Source organism: Oncorhynchus mykiss, chromosome 17, assembly GCF_057628025.1.
Source record: "Oncorhynchus mykiss isolate SJ-2025 chromosome 17, ASM5762802v1, whole genome shotgun sequence".
Classification (NCBI taxonomy): domain Eukaryota; kingdom Metazoa; phylum Chordata; class Actinopteri; order Salmoniformes; family Salmonidae; genus Oncorhynchus; species Oncorhynchus mykiss.
Window position 1 is genome coordinate 35,167,596 of NC_143038.1, and position 20,749 is coordinate 35,188,344.

The following is a 20,749-nucleotide window of genomic DNA, read 5'->3' on the forward strand; positions in this document are numbered from 1 at the left end:
AGGGGTTATATTGGGATTTTATTCTTCATGAAACTGGGCCTTAGAAACTTTTCCCCCCAAAATTACTGTATATATTTTATCAAAATATTTTTATTTCGAACAAGGCAGTTCCACTATGTTCACCTCCAATTTAACCCCTAAAAAGCTGTCATTGATGCTGAGTGTTGAGTGTGTTGCAAACAGGAGAGGGATTGATCATTTCAGTGATTGGTAGAGGAAATGTGTGTCATAGAGGGGAGGAGGGAAGGGGTTTTGGAGGAAGGGGGAGGTGTTTCAGCAACACATCGCCTGTCATCGCTAGGGGGTCCCCTCTGTGGCAGGGGGGCAACAGGGCCACGGTCGGGGTGGGCAACGGTAACTGTGAAGGCAGTAACCGCAGTGACAGGGTGGTCGGGGTGGTGGCAGTGGAGCGGCAGGCGGCTGAGGCGTCCTCACCGGAGAGCAGGCGGGAGCGTCGCGAGGCCTCGGCGGCCAGAGCACAGGAAATCTCGATCCTCTTCTCCTGCTCCTGGATCTTCTGCTCTGGGTTGCCCTGGTGATGAGGACCGCCCCCCTCAGTAGGACCATCCAACAGGGGAACCACATTCTGGAGACTGGAGGGAGAGGGAGAGGTGGCAGGGGAGAGAAGGGAGGGAGAAAGTGTGACAAAGAGAGCAAGAGAAAGGAGATTAAATTATAACTTTTAATACAGAGCATATGGCATTTCATAAAACTTCATGAAACAGAAGATGGAGCGGAGAGAAAGTATAGTCAAAATGTGAGTAAACACACTTCTGTACGTATGTGTGAGTGAGGGGTGTGTTGGACAGTAGTTTGTGGTGTCTGTACTTACTTTGATTTGGCAATGAGAGTCTTGATCCTCTCTACTTTCTTCTGTTTCTCCTTCTGCTCCTCTGGGCTGAGAGGAGTGTTGGGCTCCACATCCAGGTAGCGCTCCGGGATCAGAACCTTGTCTGGAGCACAAAGCTGAGGACACCACACATGTCAGAAGAGGTTTTGTAACCTTTTACTTGATGGGCCATTTATACTGAACTAAATATAAATGCAACATGTAAAGTGTTGGTCTCATTTTTCATGAGTTGAAATAAAAGATCCCAGAAATGTTCCATACGCACAAAAGGCATACTTTTCTAAAATGTTGTGCACACATTTGTTTACATCCCTGTTAGTGAGAATTTCTCCTTTGCCAAGATAATCCATCCAACTGACCAGTGTGGCATATCAAGAAGCTCATTAAACAGCATGATCATTACACAGATGTACCTTGCGCTGGGGACAATTAAAGGACACTCTAAAATTAGCTGTTTTGTCACACAACACAATGCCACAAATGTCTCAAGTTTTGAGGAAGCTGACTTCCTCAATTCATGCTGACTGCAAGAATGTCCACTAGAGCTGTTGCTAGAGAGTTTAATGTTCATATAAAACTAAGCAATTACCATGTCATTTTAAAATATAAAACAATTACCATCTGAGACAGCACTACAGAATGAAGTGTTACTGAAATCACTTCAGGCTGTTATCAAAGTGTTTCATTAACTTTGCATAAAGCGCTAACCCAGCAAACATGCCCAGATTAACACAATGCGGTCTAAAAGTAGGCTGCCCACATTGGGCCCATGTGCCTTTCCTCATCGAATCCACATTGGACCCAAAGGCATTGCCCCAGTGTGTCCCAGTGTGGGCAGCCCATATCCTGTAAGGGCAGCCTTCACTTTGCTTGAAATAAGCTCATCTTTTCCCAGCAAACAAATGAGGGTTAAAACATTGGACCCATGTAGACTGCACACATTGTGCCGATGCACCTATGCTCATCGGCTCCATATTGGCACCAAGGTAGTTTGCTCCAAGGGCAGCCCTCACTGCCTGACATAAGCCCACCCTTAAGAAGCAGGATGTGCAGGTCATGGACTGGCGTGGTTACACGTGGTCTGCGGTTGTGAGGCTGGTTGGATGGCTTTGGAGGACTGCCAATGACTTTGGAGGTGGCTTATGGTAGAGAAATTAACATTCAATTACCTGGCAACAGCTCTGTTGGATGTTCTTGCAGTCAGCATGCCAATTGCAAGCTCCCTCAAAACTTGAGACATCTGTGGCATTGTGTTGTGTGACAAAACTGCACATTTTAGAGTGGCCTTTTATCGTCCCCAGCACAACGTGCACCTGTGTAATGATCATGTTGTTTAAACAGCTTCTTGATATACCACAACTGTCACGTGGATAGATTAGCTTGGCAAAGGAGAAATGCTCACTCACAGAGACGTAAACACATTTGTGCACCAATATTTTTGAGAAATACACTTTTTGTGCGTATGGAACATTTCTGAGATCTTTAATTTCAGCTCATGAAAAATGGGACCAATACTTTACATGTTGCATTTATATTTTTGTTCAGTTCACACAGCCAAGACAATGCAGGAGTGGCTTCGGGACAAGTCTCTAAATGTCATTGAGTGGGCCAGCCAGAGTCCAGACTTGAACCCCATTGAACATCACTGAAGATCCAACCATCCAACCTGACAGAGCTTGAGAGGAGAAACTCCCCAAATAAGGGTGCACCAAGCCATACCCAAGAAGACTTGAGGCTGTAATCGCTACCAAAAGTGCTTTGACAAAGTAATGAGTAAAATGACTGAATACTTATGTAAATATGATATTTCAGTCTAAAAACTTTTTTTTGTTTTGTCATTATGGGGTATTGTATGTAGATTGATGAGAGAAAAAAAAGAAAAAAAAGGCTGTAATATAACAAAATGTGGAAAAAATGAAGGGGTCTGAAAACTTTCCGAATGCACTGTATATACAGTACCAGTCAAAAGTTTGGATACACACCTACTCATTCAAAGGTTTTTACTATTTTCTACATTGTAGAATAATAGCGAAGACATCAAAACTATGAAAAACACACATGGAATCATGTAGTAACCAAAAAAGTGTTTTAGATTCTTCAAAGTAGCCATCATTTGCCTTGATGACAGCTTTGCACACTGTTGGCATTCTCTCAACCAGCTTCACCTGGAATGCTTTTCCAAAAGTCTTGAAGGAGTTCCCACATATGCTGAGCACTTGTTGGCTGCTTTTCCTTCACTCTTCACTTAACACCCTGGCCGTCCTACAATCTAAACTAGATGCCCTCAATCTCACACAAATTATCAAGGAACCTACCAGGTACAACCCCAAATCTGTAAACATGGGCACCCTCGTAGACATCATCCTGACCAACTTGCCCTCTAAATACACCTCTGCTGTTTTCATCCAGGATCTCAGCGATCACTGCCTCATTGACTGCGTCCGCTATGGGTCCGCGGTCAAACGACTACCCCTCATCACTGTCAAACGCTCCCTAAAACACTTATGCGAGCAGGTCTTTCTAATCAACCTGGCCCGGGTATCCTGGAAGGATATTGACCTCATCCTGTCAGTAGAGGATGCCTGGTTGTTCTTTAAAAGTGCCTTCCTAACCATCTTAAAAAAGCATGCCCCTTTCAAAAACTGTTAGAACTAAGACCAGATATAGCGCTTGGTTCACTCCAGACTTGACTGCCCTTGACCAGCAAAAAAACATCCTGCGGCACACTGCACTAGCTTCGAATAGTCTCCGCGATATGCAACTTTTCAGGGAAGTCAGGAACCACTATACAAAGTCAGTTAGGAAAGCAAAGGCTAGCTTTTTCTAACAGAAATTTGCATCCTACAGCACTAATTCCAAAAAGTTTTGGTACACCATGGAGAATAAGAGCACCTCCTCTCAGCTGCCCACTACACTGAGGCTAGGAAAACACTGTCACCACTGATAAATCCACAAAAATTGAGAATTTCAATAAGCATTTCTCTACTGCGGGTCACGCTTCCCACCTGGCTACCCCAACCACGGCCAACAACTCTGCAGCGGGGTGGGTGGGGGGGGGGCTGCTTTTCCTTCACCCAAATCCAGACAGCTGATGTCCTGAAAGAGCTGCAGGAACTGGATCCCTACAAATCAGCTGGGTTAGACAATCTGGACCCTCTCTTCCTAAAATCATCCGCCGCCATTGTCGCAACCACTATTACTAGTCTGTTCAACCTCTCCTTCGTATCGTCTGAGATTCCTAAAGATTGGAAAGCGGCCGCTGTCATCCCCCTCTTCAAAGGGGGAGACACTCTAGACCCAAACTGTTACAGACCTATATCCAACCTGCCATGCCTTTCTAAAGTCTTCGAAAGCCAAGTGAACAAACAGATCACCGACCATCTCGAATCCCACTGTACCTTCTCCGCAATGCAATCTGGTTTCCGAGCTGGTCACGGGTGCACCTCAGCCACACTCAAGGTCCTAAATTATATCATAATCACCCTTCTGAGCAGGATGACAGCTGCGTGGTCCCATGGTGTTTATACTTGCATACTATTGTTTGTACAGATGAACATGGTACCTTCAGGCATTTGGAAATTTCTCCCAAGGATGAACCAGACTTGTGGAGGTCTACAATTCTTTTGGCTGATTTCTTTTGATTTTCCCATGATGTCAAGCAAAGAGGCACTGAGTTTGAAGGTATGCCTTGAAATACATCCACAGGTACACTTCCAATTGACTCAAATTATGTCAATTAGCCTTTCAGAAGCTTCTAAAGACATTTTAAAAAATCTGTAATTTTCCAAGCTGTTTAAAGGCACAGTCAACTTAGTGTATGTAAATGTCATGCACAAAGTAGATATCCTAACTGACTTGCCAAAACGATAACAACAAATGTGTGGAGTGGTTGAAAAACTAGTTTCAATGACTCCAACCTAAGTGTATGTAAACTTTCGAATTCAACTGTATCAATGATGTCGCTCTTGTTAATTCTTTGATCCACCTCTACACAGACGACACCATTCTGTATACATCTGGCCCTTCTTTGGACAATGTGTTAACAAACCTCAAAACAAGCTTCAATGCTACATAACACTCCTTCCGTGGCCTCCAACTCCTCTTAAACTATTCTTCCAGACTCATATTAAGAATCTCCAATCCCAAAATAAATCTAGAATTGGCTTCCTATTTCGCAACAACGCCTACTTCACTCATGCTGCCAAACATATTCTCGTAAAACTGACTATCCTGCCGATCCTTGACTTCGGCGATGTCCTTTACAAAATAACCTCCAACATTCTACTCAAAAAATTGGACGCAGTCTATCACAGTGCCATCCGTTTTGTTACCAAAGCCCCATATGCTACCCACCATTGTGACCTGTATGCTCTCGTTGGCTGGTCCTCGCTTCATATTTGTCGCCAAACCCACTGGCTCCAGGTCATCTATAAGTCTTTGCTAGTTAAAGATGTGCCTTATTTCAGCTCACTGGTCAACATAGCAATACCCACCCGTAGCACGCGCTACAGCAGGTATATTTCACTGGTCATCCCCAAAGCCAACACCTGCTTTGGCTGCCTTTCCTTACAGTTCTCTGCTGCCAATGACTGGAACAAATTGCAAAAATCCCTGAAGCTGGAGACGTATATCTCCCTCACTAACTTCAAGCATCGGCTGTCAGCATCTGTAAATAGCCCATTCAACCAACTATCCCCATATATATAGTTTTTCTACTTGCACATCTATCACTCCAGTGGTAAGTGATAAATTGTAATTACTTCACCACTATGGCCCATTTATTGCCTTACCTCTTTACTTCATTTGCACACACTGTATACAGATTTTCTATTGTGTTATTGACTGTACGTTTGTTTATCCCATGTGTAACTAACTCTTTGTTGTTGTTTTTGTCGCACTGCTTTACTTTATCTTGGCCAGGTCACTTTTGTGAATGAAATAAAACATTTAAACTCATCCCAAACCATCTCAATTGGGTTGAGGTCGGGTGCTTGTGGAGGCCAGTTAATCTGATGCAGCACTCCATCACCCTCCTTCTAATAGCCCGTACACAGCCTGGAGGTGTGTTGGGTCATTGTCCTGTTGATAAACAAATGATAGTCCCACAAGCGCAAACCAGATGGGATGGTGTATCACTGCAGAATGCTGTGGTAGCCATGCTGGTTAAGTGTGCCTTGAATTCAAAAAAATTACAGACAGTGTCACCAGCAAAGCACCCCCACACCATCACACCTCTTCCTCCATGCTTCAGGGTGGGGACTACACATGCAGAGATCATCTGTTCACCTACTCTGCATCTCACAAAGACACAGCAGTTGGAACCAAAAATCACTAGCTTGGACTCATCAGATCAAAGGACAGATTTCCACCGGTCTTATTTTTAAAAAAAAAAATTTATTTCACCTTTATTTAACCAGGTAGGCTAGTTGAGAACAAGTTCTCATTTGCAACTGCGACCTGGCCAAGATAAAGCATAGCAGTGTGAACAGACAACACAGAGTTACACATGGAGTAAACAATTAACAAGTCAATAATACAGTAGAAAAAAAGGGGGAGTCTATATACAATGTGTGCAAAAGGCATGAGGAGGTAGGCGAATAATTACAATTTTGCAGATTAACACTGGAGTGATAAATGATCAGATGGTCATGTACAGGTAGAGATATTGGTGTGCAAAAGAGCAGAAACGTAAATAAATAAAAACAGTATGGGAATGAGGTAGGTGAAAATGGGTGGGCTATTTACCAATAGACTATGTACAGCTGCAGCGATCGGTTAGCTGCTCAGATAGCTGATGTTTGAAGTTGGCGAGGGAGATAAAAGTCTCCAACTTCAGTGATTTTTGCAGTTCGTTCCAGTCACAAGCAGCAGAGTACTGGAACGAAAGGCGGCCAAATGAGGTGTTGGCTTTAGGGATGATCAGTGAGATACACCTGCTGGAGCGAGTGCTACGGATGGGTGTTGCCATCGTGACCAGTGAACTGAGATAAGGCGGAGCTTTACCTAGCAAGGACTTGTAGATGACCTGGAGCCAGTGGGTCTGGCGACGAATATGTAGCGAGGGCCAGCCGACTAGAGCATACAAGTCGCAGTGGTGGGTGGTATAAGGTGCTTTAGTGACAAAACGGATGGCACTGTGATAGACTGCATCCAGTTTGCTGAGTAGAGTGTTGGAAGCCATTTTGTAGATGACATCGCCGAAGTCGAGGATCGGTAGGATAGTCAGTTTTACTAGGGTAAGCTTGGCGGCGTGAGTGAAGGAGGCTTTGTTGCGGAATAGAAAGCCGACTCTTGATTTGATTTTCGATTGGAGATGTTTGATATGAGTCTGGAAGGAGAGTTTGCAGTCTAGCCAGACACCTACAGTGCCTTGCGAAAGTATTCGGCCCCCTTGAACTTTGCGACCTTTTTCCACATTTCAGGCTTCAAACATAAAGATATAAAACTGTATTTTTTTGTGAAGAATCAACAACAAGTGGGACACAATCATGAAGAGGAACGACATTTATTGGATATTTCAAACTTTTTTAACAAATCAAAAACTGAAGAATTTGGCGTGCAAAATGTTTCAGCCCCCTTAAGTTAATACTTTGTAGCGCCACCTTTTGCTGCGATTACAGCTGTAAGTCGCTTGGGGTATGTCTCTATCCGTTTTGCACATCGAGAGACTGACATTTTTTCCCATTCCTCCTTGCAAAACAGCTCGAGCTCAGTGAGATTGGATGGAGAGCATTTGTGAACAGCAGTTTTCAGTTCTTTCCACAGATTCTCGATTGGATTCAGGTCTGGACTTTGACTTGGCCATTCTAACACCTGGATATGTTTATTTTTTAACCATTCCATTGTAGATTTTGCTTTATGTTTTGGATCATTGTCTTGTTGGAAGACAAATCTCCGTCCCAGTCTCAGGTCTTTTGCAGACTCCATCAGGTTTTCTTCCAGAATGGTCCTGTATTTGGCTCCATCCATCTTCCCATCAATTTTAACCATCTTCCCTGTCCCTGCTGAAGAAAAGCAGGCCCAAACCATGATGCTGCCACCACCATGTTTGACAGTGGGGATGGTGTGTTCAGCTGTGTTGCTTTTACGCCAAACATAACGTTTTGCATTGTTGCCAAAAAGTTCAATTTTGGTTTCATCTGACCAGAGCACCTTCTTCCACATGTTTGGTGTGTCTCCCAGGTGGCTTGTGGCAAACTTTAAACGACACTTTTTATGGATATCTTTAAGAAATGGCTTTCTTCTTGCCACTCTTCCATAAAGGCCAGATTTGTGCAATATACGACTGATTGTTGTCCTATGGACAGAGTCTCCCACCTCAGCTGTAGATCTCTGCAGTTCATCCAGAGTGATCATGGGCCTCTTGGCTGCATCTCTGATCAGTCTTCTCCTTGTATGAGCTGAAAGTTTAGAGGGACGGACAGGTCTTGGTAGATTTGCAGTGGTCTGATACTCCTTCCATTCGCTTGCACAGTGCTCCTTGGGATGTTTAAAGCTTGGGAAATCTTTTTGTATCCAAATCCGGCTTTAAACTTCTTCACAACAGTATCTCGGACCTGCCTGGTGTGTTCCTTGTTCTTCATGATGCTCTCTGCGCTTTTAACGGACCTCTGAGACTATCACAGTGCAGGTGCATTTATACGGAGACTTGATTACACACAGGTGGATTGTATTTATCATCATTAGTAATTTAGGTCAACATTGGATCATTCACAGATCCTCACTGAACTTCTGGAGAGAGTTTGCTGCACTGAAAGTAAAGGGTCTGAATAATTTTGCACGCCCAATTTTTCAGTTTTTGATTTGTTAAAAAAGTTTGAAATATCCAATAAATGTCGTTCCACTTCATGATTGTGTCCCACTTGTTGTTGATTCTTCACAAAAAATACAGTTTTATATCTTTATGTTTGAAGCCTGAAATGTGGCAAAAGGTCGCAAAGTTCAAGGGGGCCGAATACTTTCGCAAGGCACTGTAGGTACTTATAGATGTCCACATATTCAATGTCGGAACCATCCAGGGTGGTGATGCTAGTTGGGCATGCGGGTGCAGGCAGCGATCGGTTGAAAAGCATGCATTTGGTTTTACTAGCGTTTAAGAGCAGTTGGAGGCCGCGGAAGGAGTGTTGTATGGCATTGAAGCTCGTTTGGAGGTTAGATAGCACAGTGTCCAATGACAGTGTCCAATTATGTCCATTGTTCGTGTTTCTTTGCCCAAGCAAGTCTCTTATTAAAGGTGTCTTTTAGTCGTGGTTTCTTTGCAGCAATTTGACTATGAAGACCTGATTCACGCAGTGTCCACTCAACAGTTGATGTTCAGATGTGTCTGTTACTTGAATTCTGTGAAGCATTTATTGGGCTGCAATTTCTGTCTGGTAACTCCAATGAACTTATCCTCTGCAGAATAGGTAACTCTGGGTCTTACTTTCCTGTGGCAGTCCTCATGAGAGCCAGTTTCATTATAACGCTTGATGGTTTTTGTGACTGAACTTGAAGAAATTTTAAAAGTTATTGAAATGTTCCGGTTTGACTGACCTTCGTGTCTTAAAGTAATGATGGATTGTCATTTCTCTTTGCTTATTTGAGCTGTTCTTGCCATAATATGGACTTGGTCTGTATACCACCCATACCTTGTCACAACACAACTGATTGGCTCAAATGCATTAAGAAGGAAGGAAAGAAGGAAAGATATTCCACAAATGAACTTTTAATAAGGCACACCTTTTTCAATTTTCAAAGGTGAGTTCCACATTTCTTCAACGGTCGCCCCAGAGTGAGTTGTTTTATGCACGTGATGTCAGAATGCACTCACTGTTCCAAAATGTGATTGTTACGCAACAGAACAGTTAACACGAGCTGCCTATTAATTATCTATAGGGTATGTTTCAACTTGTCAATGTCACGCCCTGACCTTAGATATCTCTGTTTTCTTTATATTTTGGTTAGGTCAGGGTGTGACTAGGGTGGGTACGCCAGTTTTTGTATTGTCTAGTGTTTTTGTATGTCTAGGGTTGTTGTAGGTCTAGGGGTTTTTGTATTTCTATGTTGGCCTGATATGGTTCTCAATTAGAGACAGCTGTTTATCGTTGTCTCTGATTGGGGATCATATTTAGGCAGCCATTTCCCCTTTGTGTTTTGTGGGATCTTGTCTATGTGTAGTTGCCTGTCAGCACTCGTTTGTATAGCTTCATGTCTCGTTTTGTTATTTTGTTCAGTGTTTCATTCTTTTAATAAATAAGAATGTACCTATACCACGCTGCGCCTTGGTCCGATCCTTATAACGAACGTGACAGAAGATCCCACCAACAAAGATCCCACCAACAAAGGAACAAGCAGCGTATTCAGGAGGAATGGACCTGGGAAGAGATTCTGGATGGAGCAGGACCCTGGACGCAGGCTGGGGAGTATTGCCATCCTAAGGAAGCGATAGAGGCAGCGAAAGTGGAACGGCGATTTTACGAGGAGTTGTACCAATGAGACAAGCACGAGAGGCAGCCCCATAAAATGTTTTTGGAGGGGGCACACAGGGAGATTGGCTGAGTCAGGTTGGAGACCTGAGCCAACTCCTCGTGCTTACCGTGGAGAGTGTGTGACTGGTCAGACACCATGTTATGCAGTGATGCGCACGGTGTCTCCAGTTCACATTCATAGCCCGGTGCGCTCTATTCCAGCTCCTCGCATTTGCCGGGCTAGAATGGGCATCCAGCCAGGGCGGATGGTGCCGGCTCAGCACTCCTGGTCTCCAGTACACCTCCTTGGACCAGGATATCCTGCACCGGCACTGCGGGGGGTACTGTTGCGCCCTGACCTTAGATATCTCTGTTTTCTTTATATTTTGGTTAGGTCAGTGTGACTAGGGTGGGTACGCTAGTTTTTGTATTGTCTATGTTTTTTGTATGTCTAGGGTTGTTGTAGGTCTCTGGGTTTTTGTATTTCTATGTTGGCCTGATATCAAGTATGCAGACATTTGCGCAGTCTTGCTGGCGCTCACATTGCCTGTCTTGTTGTTTTCCTTACACAAAATAATTTTGGACATCCTATCAAAGTAAGTGCCTTATTTTCCATATATCATGTTGTTGCATCTACTGTAGCATACAGTATGTGTGTATGGACCATAATGTATTTACAATTTTATTCACATGTTTCCAAGTACTGGTGAAAAATAATGCATTCCGATTATTGCATAGATTGTAATGGACACCTATGATGTATGTAAAATACTTTTATGAAAGTGGTACTGATTGTAATGAGCTAAGCTATTTGCCAGCTATGTGTGGCACCATGTTTGTTGACATTAAACAATGCCTTCTGGGTGTCACGTAAATGTCTGTCAGACCAAAGATGTTATAATGAGGGGAAGGAATGGTTCACTCATCTTTTGGGTAAACTTACAGAAGTGAAGAAAGGGAAGTGAATGATCATAGATGACACACCCCCCCTTCAACAAGCATACTGCAAACAGACCAAACTCATCTTGTCTTCTCTTATTATCTTTGGTTGACGCGAAAAACAAATATGGCGGTGCACACAAACTACCCATCATCGGATTACTTTTCGATTTCTAGAAAGCATTTTACTCAATTATTCAATCAATCAATGTTGAGCTCACCTGTGATGTGATTCATTGTGAATAGTAATTGATGTTAGCTAATTCATATTGTTGTTTCTGTCAGCCGAGAGTTATCTAAATATGACCGCTTGTGTAACGTCAATATTTCCTCAGTTAGCGTTAGGACTAATGTAGCTTACATTTTCCGGTTTGGATGATTGTGTATGATGTTGCTACTTCTGTGAATGTCTGAACATTGCATCCAAAAATCAACTCGTCGCATTCAGGACATAACTTTGTAAGGACTGTGTTTGTGCAAAATGTTTCTGTGAAAATACAGTATGGCTAGCTCAAATCCTGACTGTTGAGTCAAGATGTTCTAAAGAAGCATTCTTATCAAACCGGTTTGAGCATACCCTCCAGGGACCACTGTTGAATGATCTCACCCATTTGTTGGTACGTGTGAAAAGGTGAATTGAAATGCATTCCAGGTGTTTACCTCATGAAACTGGTTGAGAGGAAACCAAGAGTGTGCAAAGCTGTTATCAAGGAAAAGAGCGGCCGCTTTGAAGAATCTCAAATAAAAAATATATTTGGATTTTGAAAATTGTAAAAATTAAAGAAAAAACCTGGAATGAGTAGGTGTGTCCAAACTTTTGACCAGTACTGTGTGTTATTATTTTTACAAGAGAAAATTCCTAATATATCAACTGTATAGACTTCATCATTGGCAATATACAAGACAAAAAAAAATATTACATAGCCTACCGAGTGGCGCAGCGGTCTAAGGCACTGCATCGCAGTGCTTGAGGCATCACTACAAACCTGGGTTTGATTCAAGGCTTGATTGATTTCCTCTCACACATTGGTGCGGGTGGCTTCGGGGTTAAGTGGGAAGATATTAAGAAGCGCGGTTAGGCGGGTGATGTTTCGGAGGACATATGACTCAACCTTTTTCTCTCCAAAGCCCATTGGGGAGTTGCATCGATGAGACAAGATTGTGATTGGATATCACGAAAATGGGGATTTAAAAAATAAAAAGTTTTACATTATACAACAGAACTCTTAAACTGGAATGGCACTCTCAGTAATGGTTGCACAAAAATAATGTTTCACTGTCATGGATCCCTCCGGTACTGTTGCTCATTCTGTGCACCAGTTTCAAAGGTTTACGTCACTAGCCTCTAGGCACTGAACTGTGTCATTACGCACACCTGGTTCATATTCCTCACTGATTGTATTTGTATAAATGTGACCTTTGTTCTTTCATTGGGCTGTCGATTATTGTTTCCATGTCCGTTGTGCCTGTGAGTACCTGTGCTGTGTTGTTTTGGCTTTTGTGACGTGCAAATTGTGCATAAATGATTACGGGTCTCGTCCTGTGGTGTATCATTGTACTCTTGTGTTTTTGGTTCTCGTCCCGTGTATGTATTCAAGGTACTCCTCGCACTTTTGTTCGGGTTTCAACTCTGTGTATTGTATACATGTTTGTTTGGTCTTTGTCCCCATGCCTTTACATGGCACAATGTAATTGGGGCAATAAAACATCCTATTACCCATTCCTGCGCCTGTTTCCCGATCCTTCACACAACGTTACAGTCACCTTGGAACTATAAGGTTCTAGCTGAAAAAATGTGATTCCAAAACAATTGGCTTGAAAATTACGAACCCTGATTGGTTTGAATGGTGTCAGTAATTTTTATCTTGTTTAATTTTTTAACTAAACAAGATGAATTGGGGTATTTGCAAACCATGTCCCTGAATAGTCAAATTATCCCCCACCTCTACATTATTAAGTAGTGGGCTAGCCTGTGCTGGGTTTGGTGTGGGCTAGACCGTGTTTGGCTGGTGTGGGCTAGCCTGTGCTAGGTTTGGTGTAGGCTAGCCAATTCTGGAATAGTCAGTGTTGGGCTGGTGTGGGCTTGGTGAGTACTTTGTGTGGGCTAACCCCTGCCCACCTTCCCCACCAAACACACACATGGGGCCAATGGGGTCATATTTGCTGGGATATCATTTCACGACTGGATCATAGTCACATAGGGATTTTATTACACTGTTTTGGTTTCCAGAGTGTGTCTCACCTCTTTGCCGATGTCCAGGTCGTAGTGGTCAGGTTCCATCTGTAACCGTCTGAGGCGAGCAATCTCCTCCCGGGGTGATTCCAGCACCCCCTCGCCCCGTACTGCAGCCTCCAGGTCCTTGATGTCCACCTCATGGGCTGTTAGCCTCCGCTTCACCTGGACACGCACAGAGATAAACAATTAGGAAAGAGACTGGGAGGCCGTACCAAAGGGGCCAGAACTAGAGGTATTCATGGATCCACCCAAATCTGAATACCCCAGATCTGACCTGGGACACGAGCAGGTCGGGGCCCAAAATTCAAACTTTTCCTCTGGTCCGGATCGGATCCTGTTTGATTTTCATCGGGTTTCGGATCTATGTAACTACAGCTGATAGACCTGTGTGGAACTGAATGTACCTGACCACAGCTCCGCATGGCCTATTGCATATTTATTTTACACTAATAAGGTGAATTTATTGACAGGCCTAGCCAACATATCAAAACGTATTCATAAATCAGAAGAGCAAATTGGCTGAAAAACATATATTTTTTTGTCACTCAGGTCTAGGTCTGGTTGTCATCGGGTCCATTCGGGTTCAGGTTTGATGGTTCTCGGGTCCGTTCGGGTCCAGATCCCCCTTAAAAAAATACCGGGTCTGTTCAGGTCCGGGTCTGAATTGTCCTCAGGTCTGTCGGGGTCCGGGTCCAACTTTTTAGACCCGAGAATACCTCTAGCCAGAACAATATATTGGATCCTACTCAAGTTACATTTCAACGTGCAGTACATATTCTTGGTGGCTGGCTATCAATGTATATGTATATGTAAATAGTTATGAGAGCCTACCACTCTGTAGTTTGTGCCTGCCTGGCTACCCAGGTTCAGGCTGCGTCTCTTGTCCCTGACAGAGCTGCTCTGGTTCCTACGGATACGCTCGTTCTGCTCCTCAATGCTCATCTTGGACTTCACCTCAGCAGGGAACACTGCACTCTTCGGGCGCTCCTGTGACACAGGAATGACATGGAAATGATGATGGAGGGAATGACAATGGAATATGATAAAACGTCAAATTTCATGATCTTTTAAAGGATCAATTTGATTGCACCCTTCAATACACCAGACATAGGCCCACAACATAAAGGCAACATCAAATCGGTAAAATATCATAATATAGTTACAATACATGTCTATTGATCACATCACATCATCCACATGATGATAAGCTTCCTGAGTTCCATAATGCCCTCTCCGGCATGCTGCCTACCCTGGAGATTCCATTGGGCACTTTGCCGTTGCGTCGGGTGATTCCATGGTCGTAGGAGTGGCCCTGGTCCTCCATGGGAGACTTTGTTCTGGGAGGAACAATCCCCACTGGTCAGGGGACAGACAAACAGCGTGTCAGAGGATGACATGATGCGTCCCAAATGGCACCCTATTTCCCATATAGTCTCTGGTCAAGAGTAGTGCGCTATGTAGGGAATAGGATGACATTTGGGACGCATCCACACAGAGGATGAGTCACGGGGGCTATAATCCAATCTATTGTTCTGTAAACAATTGACTTTTATAAGGTCCAGCTAGTCATGAGGACCGTATTAGTAATCTAATTTTGTTTTTGTGCTAGCAATAGTATATACTTGATTATGATGTCATTTAATCTATTATTAGATTTGGTTTGACATTTGAAGTGGATTTCCTTCCGAGTCTGAGGGGAGCCTTCTTTTTTTTTTTAAAGGTTTAGCATTGTCTAACAGTTGGGGATTAGATCAGAAAAGCATTTACGAAAGAAGTCATATGTAATATTAATAAAGAAGTTCACAGTAGCTCCAGTACAGGTTTAGAGAACTGAAATATAACTCCACTTTTTGGCGCCATAGAGATTGTATAACTCTGCTAGTTTAAATGCAAGGTAGCATTACACGTTTACGCACAAAGGCCTCAAACAGTAGACTACAAGGTATGAGTCATTGCTGCCTATGCAGACTGACAAACCAGAACTTCATTACTCAGGCTCCATTGCTTCCTGTACCTTTATTCATGTTGGCCTGTCGATCCTGATCCAGCTCCTGAGCTTCGTTGCTATTGGTCCGTTCTCCCGGTGACACATCCTGTCGGTAACCATACTTTTGCTGCAACACAGAACACGAGGAGGCGATAATGAATCATCACCCAATCAAAAGTAAGAGCTTTACACACCAGGAGAGTGTTGGCACTATTCAGGCAACAGCATCATACCCAGCTACACAGGTATTAGCCATGTGGTTACCCAAACACAGAATGCATTACATAATATGCATTAGTGTGGACAGCAATGACGGGGTTATTGACAGATATAGTGGCAGATTCCAGAGCTCAATGGTTGGAAAGAGATCCGGCATAAGCGGAAGCGCACGGTCTACACACTACAGCACAGACACAGCACTAGCACAGGGACGAGCACAGTCACATTACTACCACATCACTACACCAACTGACACACAGACAACATGGTAAAGAAACCACCACCTTAGCGTTCCTATGGGAACCTGCAACTCGTCCTTAGCTTAGCCGTAGCATTCAGAAGCACCCAGTACACTAGAATGAATTGTTAGATTATATTTAAAATACTGCATTGTGTTTTCGTTTTTGTTTGATATTGTTGCTTTAGAACATGTTTGATTAATTACTGGTCAACTGATTAATATATTGTTGGCCACACAATAACCAAATGTGCTGTTAAATGTTTGAAGAGTTTGCAGTATCAACCATAGAAAGTGATTGATTGACAGCTGTTGTTCAATGTGTAAGAGCATACTAAGGTGAGACCAGTGTCACTGAGGAGAATAATCATTTCTAGTGCTGGTGCTTTTGGAGAGCTGAAACAGGCAGAGATGGAGAGCGAGAGAAAGAAGGAAGAGATGGTGGAATAGCAGTCATGAGTAGTGAAGCACTAGAACAGACGGAGAGGTGTGAGAGTGTGTATGGTGGAGGGATTGGGTGATGAAGAATGAAAAAGCTTTAGGAGTTCGGGAACATTTTGGGGAAGACAGTGATGGCTTCAAGGACAGGTAACAACTGCGCTTGTGGTAGAAGTTGCCTTAACCACAGATCTAGGATCAGTTTATTATACCGCTTATCCTGACTTTACCCAGTAGGGGTATGAAAATAAATCTGTCCCTGAATCAGTGGTTATGGACATATACCTCCTTGGGGGCGTGGCCGGGGGCATGGCAGGGACGGTAACTCCCTCCCACCCTCCCGTCACCAAATACCTTTCTGCTGTGGGACTCTTCATCGTCAATGTAACCGTCCTCCAGGCCCAGGCTGCGTGGCCAGGCAGAGCTGTCGAACGGCAGAGGGGGGATGGAGGGGGGCGATTCCAGGGGGCAGTAGGATTTGGGAAGTGGTGGCCGTGGCGGGCCAATGTCCTACAGCCACGAAAAGGAGGGAAGGAGACGGAGAGGAAGAGAGGGAAGGAAGGATGGAGGAGGAAGGGAGGAGGAGGAAGAGAGAGCGCTGTGCATCAGGAGGAGTGACAAAAGCCAGGCGGAGTGCAGAGCAGAGAGGATCATGGGACGATTTGAGGAATGGAGCCCCGACCCCAAGAACTTCAGGGGTAATGGGTCACAAGTGTCCAATAAGATGCCTGTACTGAGAGCTAGCATGAATGCACACACTGATGCATTCTAATCATATTAGTAGTACTGATACAGACCGATTGCTGCTGAATTTGAAAAACAAGATAGAAAGTAGCACCACAGTTTTCGACAGACACTGTAAACAGTTACAGTTATTACGCAACACAGATGATACGTAGGCTTATATGATTCACAAAATCAACTGTTATTTTCTGCTCTTTCTGCACTATAATTCAAATTTCAGCGGCATTATGAACTCCATTCCCAACAGAGAGAAAGAGAGAGTTGGCTGAGAGCCAGAGGAAGGCAGAGCACTACAGGCTTCAGGGTTTCATACTAAAACAGGAGGATCCGTCCCCGGTGCCAGAGCGCCTCCGTATCGTCTGAACTACATCCCTCACTTTTAATCAATCAACTGATATGGACCTGGGAAACCCGCTGAGGGGATTTCTTGGCCTATCATATTCCTTGATACCAATGAATGAATCTATTGATTGATTAAGCACCATAGAGGAAAGAAGAACGGCAGACCCTGAAGGCCTGGAGGACTATATCACACGGCCATCCAACCACAGATAAGATGGATGAAAACACAACTTCCTAATTGGTCAGAGGTGCGGATCTGAGCGTACGGTCTGCCTTGCACTTTGTGTATCCCACAGACCTACACCACTGAGTGCCATGTTCTGCATAGTGAGTGATGCCGTGAAGAAACAGGAGAACATTTCCACATCGCCACATTTCTGCTCCACCTCCCGATTATGTTTCTATAAATAATGTGTGTCTGTGTAGTTGGCCAGGGATTACGCAGAACACTTGAAATAACCTGTCATCCTAACTGCCTCTAACTGAATCTTAGCTAAGTGGATCAGGAGATATGTGAAGGCTCTCTGTTGCCTGGTGGACACACCAGGTCATGCTCTTTAGATTTGAGATGAAAGGAAAACGTGTGTTTGAGCCCTGGTCAATAACAGCACAACAGGAACTTCAGAGCTAGTTTCTTTTTCTGGCAGTGAAAGGAGTCATTGATGTTGAAATGGCACTTTATATAATTATTTAACTATGTGTTATGCAGGTTGAAAACCTCTGACTTCCCTTTTTCCTGGGAATGTCCTTCAGTGAGGATTCCCTGAGCCTGCTGGACACGGAACATTAACTTTATTAACCACTGACTTGGACCATTAGTCACCTTCAGCCTCAACTTTTCCCCAGAAAGCATAACACATTTTGTTTCAAACTTCCAGCTATGCTTTTTACTATTGGCAATACACTGTAATATAAGCTGCATCATCATAACATAGTACAACATCACATTCTAACTGTTGTTGTGTCAAGTCTGTCTGGTGTGGGCTACGATTGCTGCAGTTGTGGCACCGTACTGTCCACCAGGTCTATAGATGGGTCTTCCTGTTGTTTGGATGGGTGTGTGGTGGTATCAGGGTGTGGGGTGTAGGGAAAGCACCGTCGCTAACATCTAGCTGGTTGTTGGGGAAGGTGAGTGGGCGAGTGCGGGTACGTGAGCGGGATCGTCCTTGGGATTGTTCTCGGGACTGAGTGGCTAAGCAGAGGACCCGGTACTGTGTTTCAGTACTGAGCACTCTGGTCCTGGGGTGAGGTGGTAGGGAGTGTTCATGTGGGTCTGGAGTATGGCTACAGGCTAGTTGGCTAACCAGACAGGAGTTTTGGCGGGAAGATGAGTACTTGGTCTCAGGGACAGTCAGGTGGGTGTGCTGAGGTGGATATCTGAGGAAGGCAGGGTAGCTAGCTCGGTAGGAAGGTGGGTCTGGGAGAACATCTTTCCTGTAGCCAATGGCTTGCTGCTTCGGCTGAGGGGAAAGCTCATTGGCTAGCTGGGTGTGTTGGTGGCTGGGGTTACTGCCAGTAGGTGCTTGCTGATTGGTTAGTTTGGCAGGGTGGGTGGGTGAGTGGGTAAAGCTATGGCTGTCTCCTTGGAGGAGTGGAACTCCAGAGCTGGCTCGGTGGCTGTATGGCTCTAGATGTGTACTGTCCATATTGGCAAGCTGATTGACTTGGCTGGTGCTGTGGGTGGGGTTGGGGTTGGGGCTGGCGTTTGGTTGGGTGTCTTTGGTGTCTCTAAGGTCATGCTGGTTGGCTTGGGAGGTGTATGGTTGTGCATGTTGCTGGGTGTCTATACTCTCTACAGGGGCAAGCTGGTTGGCTTGGCAAGTGCAAGGCTGGGAGCTTGGCTCAGGACCAGGGTGTACATTTGGTTCAAGACCAGGGCGCCTATTTGGCTCAGAACTTGTTTGGGTGTTAAGTATGGATTTAAGTTTAGGACGGGACTGGGTGGCTAAGTACAGGATTTGGTACTGTGTTTCAGGACTGAGAGACCTGGACTGGGTGTGAGGTAAAGAGTGTATATGGGGGTATTTTGTGTTTGGGTCAGGACCCAGGTGGATGTTAGGTTGAGGACCCGGGTGGGTTTTTGGCTCAGACACTGGTCTATTTGGATCAGCACCTAGTTGGGTGTTGGATTCAGGACCTAGATGAACACTTTGATCTGGCTGGGTGTTAGGTTGAGGACTCAGGTGGGTGTCAGGATGAGGACACAGGTGGAGACCCAGGTTGGTGTTTGGTTGGTTGCGTGGGTGGTAGGAAGGGCTGGTGCTTACCTCCGGACCCAGCTGTTTGGTGGGGGAAGCCTGGGAGCCGGGCACTGGGGAGAAGGGGCTGAGTGGACTGGTGAGGCTTACTGAACTCAGGGGACTGGCAGGACTATTGGTGCTAAAGGAACCTGATGCCGCACTGGCCACTGTGGGAGAGAGGGGAAAGGGAGATGGGGACATGAGAGAAGAGGAGAGGAAAGGACAAGAAAGAGAATTGCGTAAACAAAAGAAGATAGGAGATATTGATTAAAAAAAGAGAGAAGGGAGTTAGATATGCATGTAGCATACTGTTCACCCAAATACTTATATTTATTAATTTATTTGATTATAATGTTGTGTTCTAGTGGCAATTACTATATTTGTGTGAGACTATAGTGTATGTTATGTTGTTGTGAGGTGATGCGTACCCCTGTGTTTGGCTGTGTCTGTGCCTCTGGAAAGGTTGCTCTTGTGGAGCCCCTCCCACACTTCCTGAACTCTCCAGAACTCCTTCTGAATGTGTCTATGGACCATCTCACTCTGACCAAGGAGAGTAGGGGGTGGAAAGAAGACGAGGGAAGGAAAGGTGATACGAGAAGGATAGAGGAGAGGAAAATGTTAGAGAATAACATTTTAAGTATACTACTGAATACTAGCTTGTTAATAACATATTTTTGTTATTATCAAGTATTCTGTTAGAAAACAAGTCAGTGAGTGATGCAGGAGTTACAGTCGGTGGCTCAGTTATAAGGCCAGAGCAGTGTGAGAGAGTGACACCAGGTAGCCTTATTGTCTTAGAAAACAACAGGGTTGCATTGATTAGTGCACACTGTAGCAAAACGTAGCAAAACATTTTGCAACAGAAAATGAAAACATGCATGTACTCTCTCCCAGTTTCGGCCCGTTTGCGTCCATTTCATTCCTAGTGAATACGACTGTGCTAGTGAGTGGGTCACAGACACTGCACTCTTATATACAGTCTCTTCACAGTTCACCACCATGAGCCAGGTTACATCCCATGGAAAGGAGTGACAGTCAGGTGTTTAATGGGGCAGGTTGACTACACAATG

General features: G+C 44.4%; 1 protein-coding gene across 50 annotated transcripts in view; it reads right to left on the reverse strand.

Moving 5' to 3' along the window:
• The window catches only part of plekha6 (pleckstrin homology domain containing A6), a 172,192-nt gene that overhangs the window by 7,895 nt on the left and 143,548 nt on the right, over nt 1-20,749 (reverse strand). For 22 of the 50 annotated variants that reach the window (XM_090205341.1, XM_090205337.1, XM_090205335.1 and 19 more), the window contains 9 exons: nt 20,108-20,219; nt 19,707-19,846; nt 16,708-16,863; nt 15,486-15,585; nt 14,721-14,827; nt 14,303-14,458; nt 13,478-13,633; nt 833-966; nt 436-593 (listed from right to left, as the gene is read on the reverse strand). In XM_090205341.1, coding sequence (XP_090061467.1) covers nt 436-593; nt 833-966; nt 13,478-13,633; nt 14,303-14,458; nt 14,721-14,827; nt 15,486-15,585; nt 16,708-16,863; nt 19,707-19,846; nt 20,108-20,219 — 1,219 coding nt within the window. The remainder of the gene's footprint in view (nt 1-435; nt 594-832; nt 967-13,477; nt 13,634-14,302; nt 14,459-14,720; nt 14,828-15,485; nt 15,586-16,707; nt 16,864-19,706; nt 19,847-20,107; nt 20,220-20,749) is intronic. The other 28 variants (XM_090205348.1, XM_090205346.1, XM_090205349.1 and 25 more) reach the window with 2 other exon arrangements.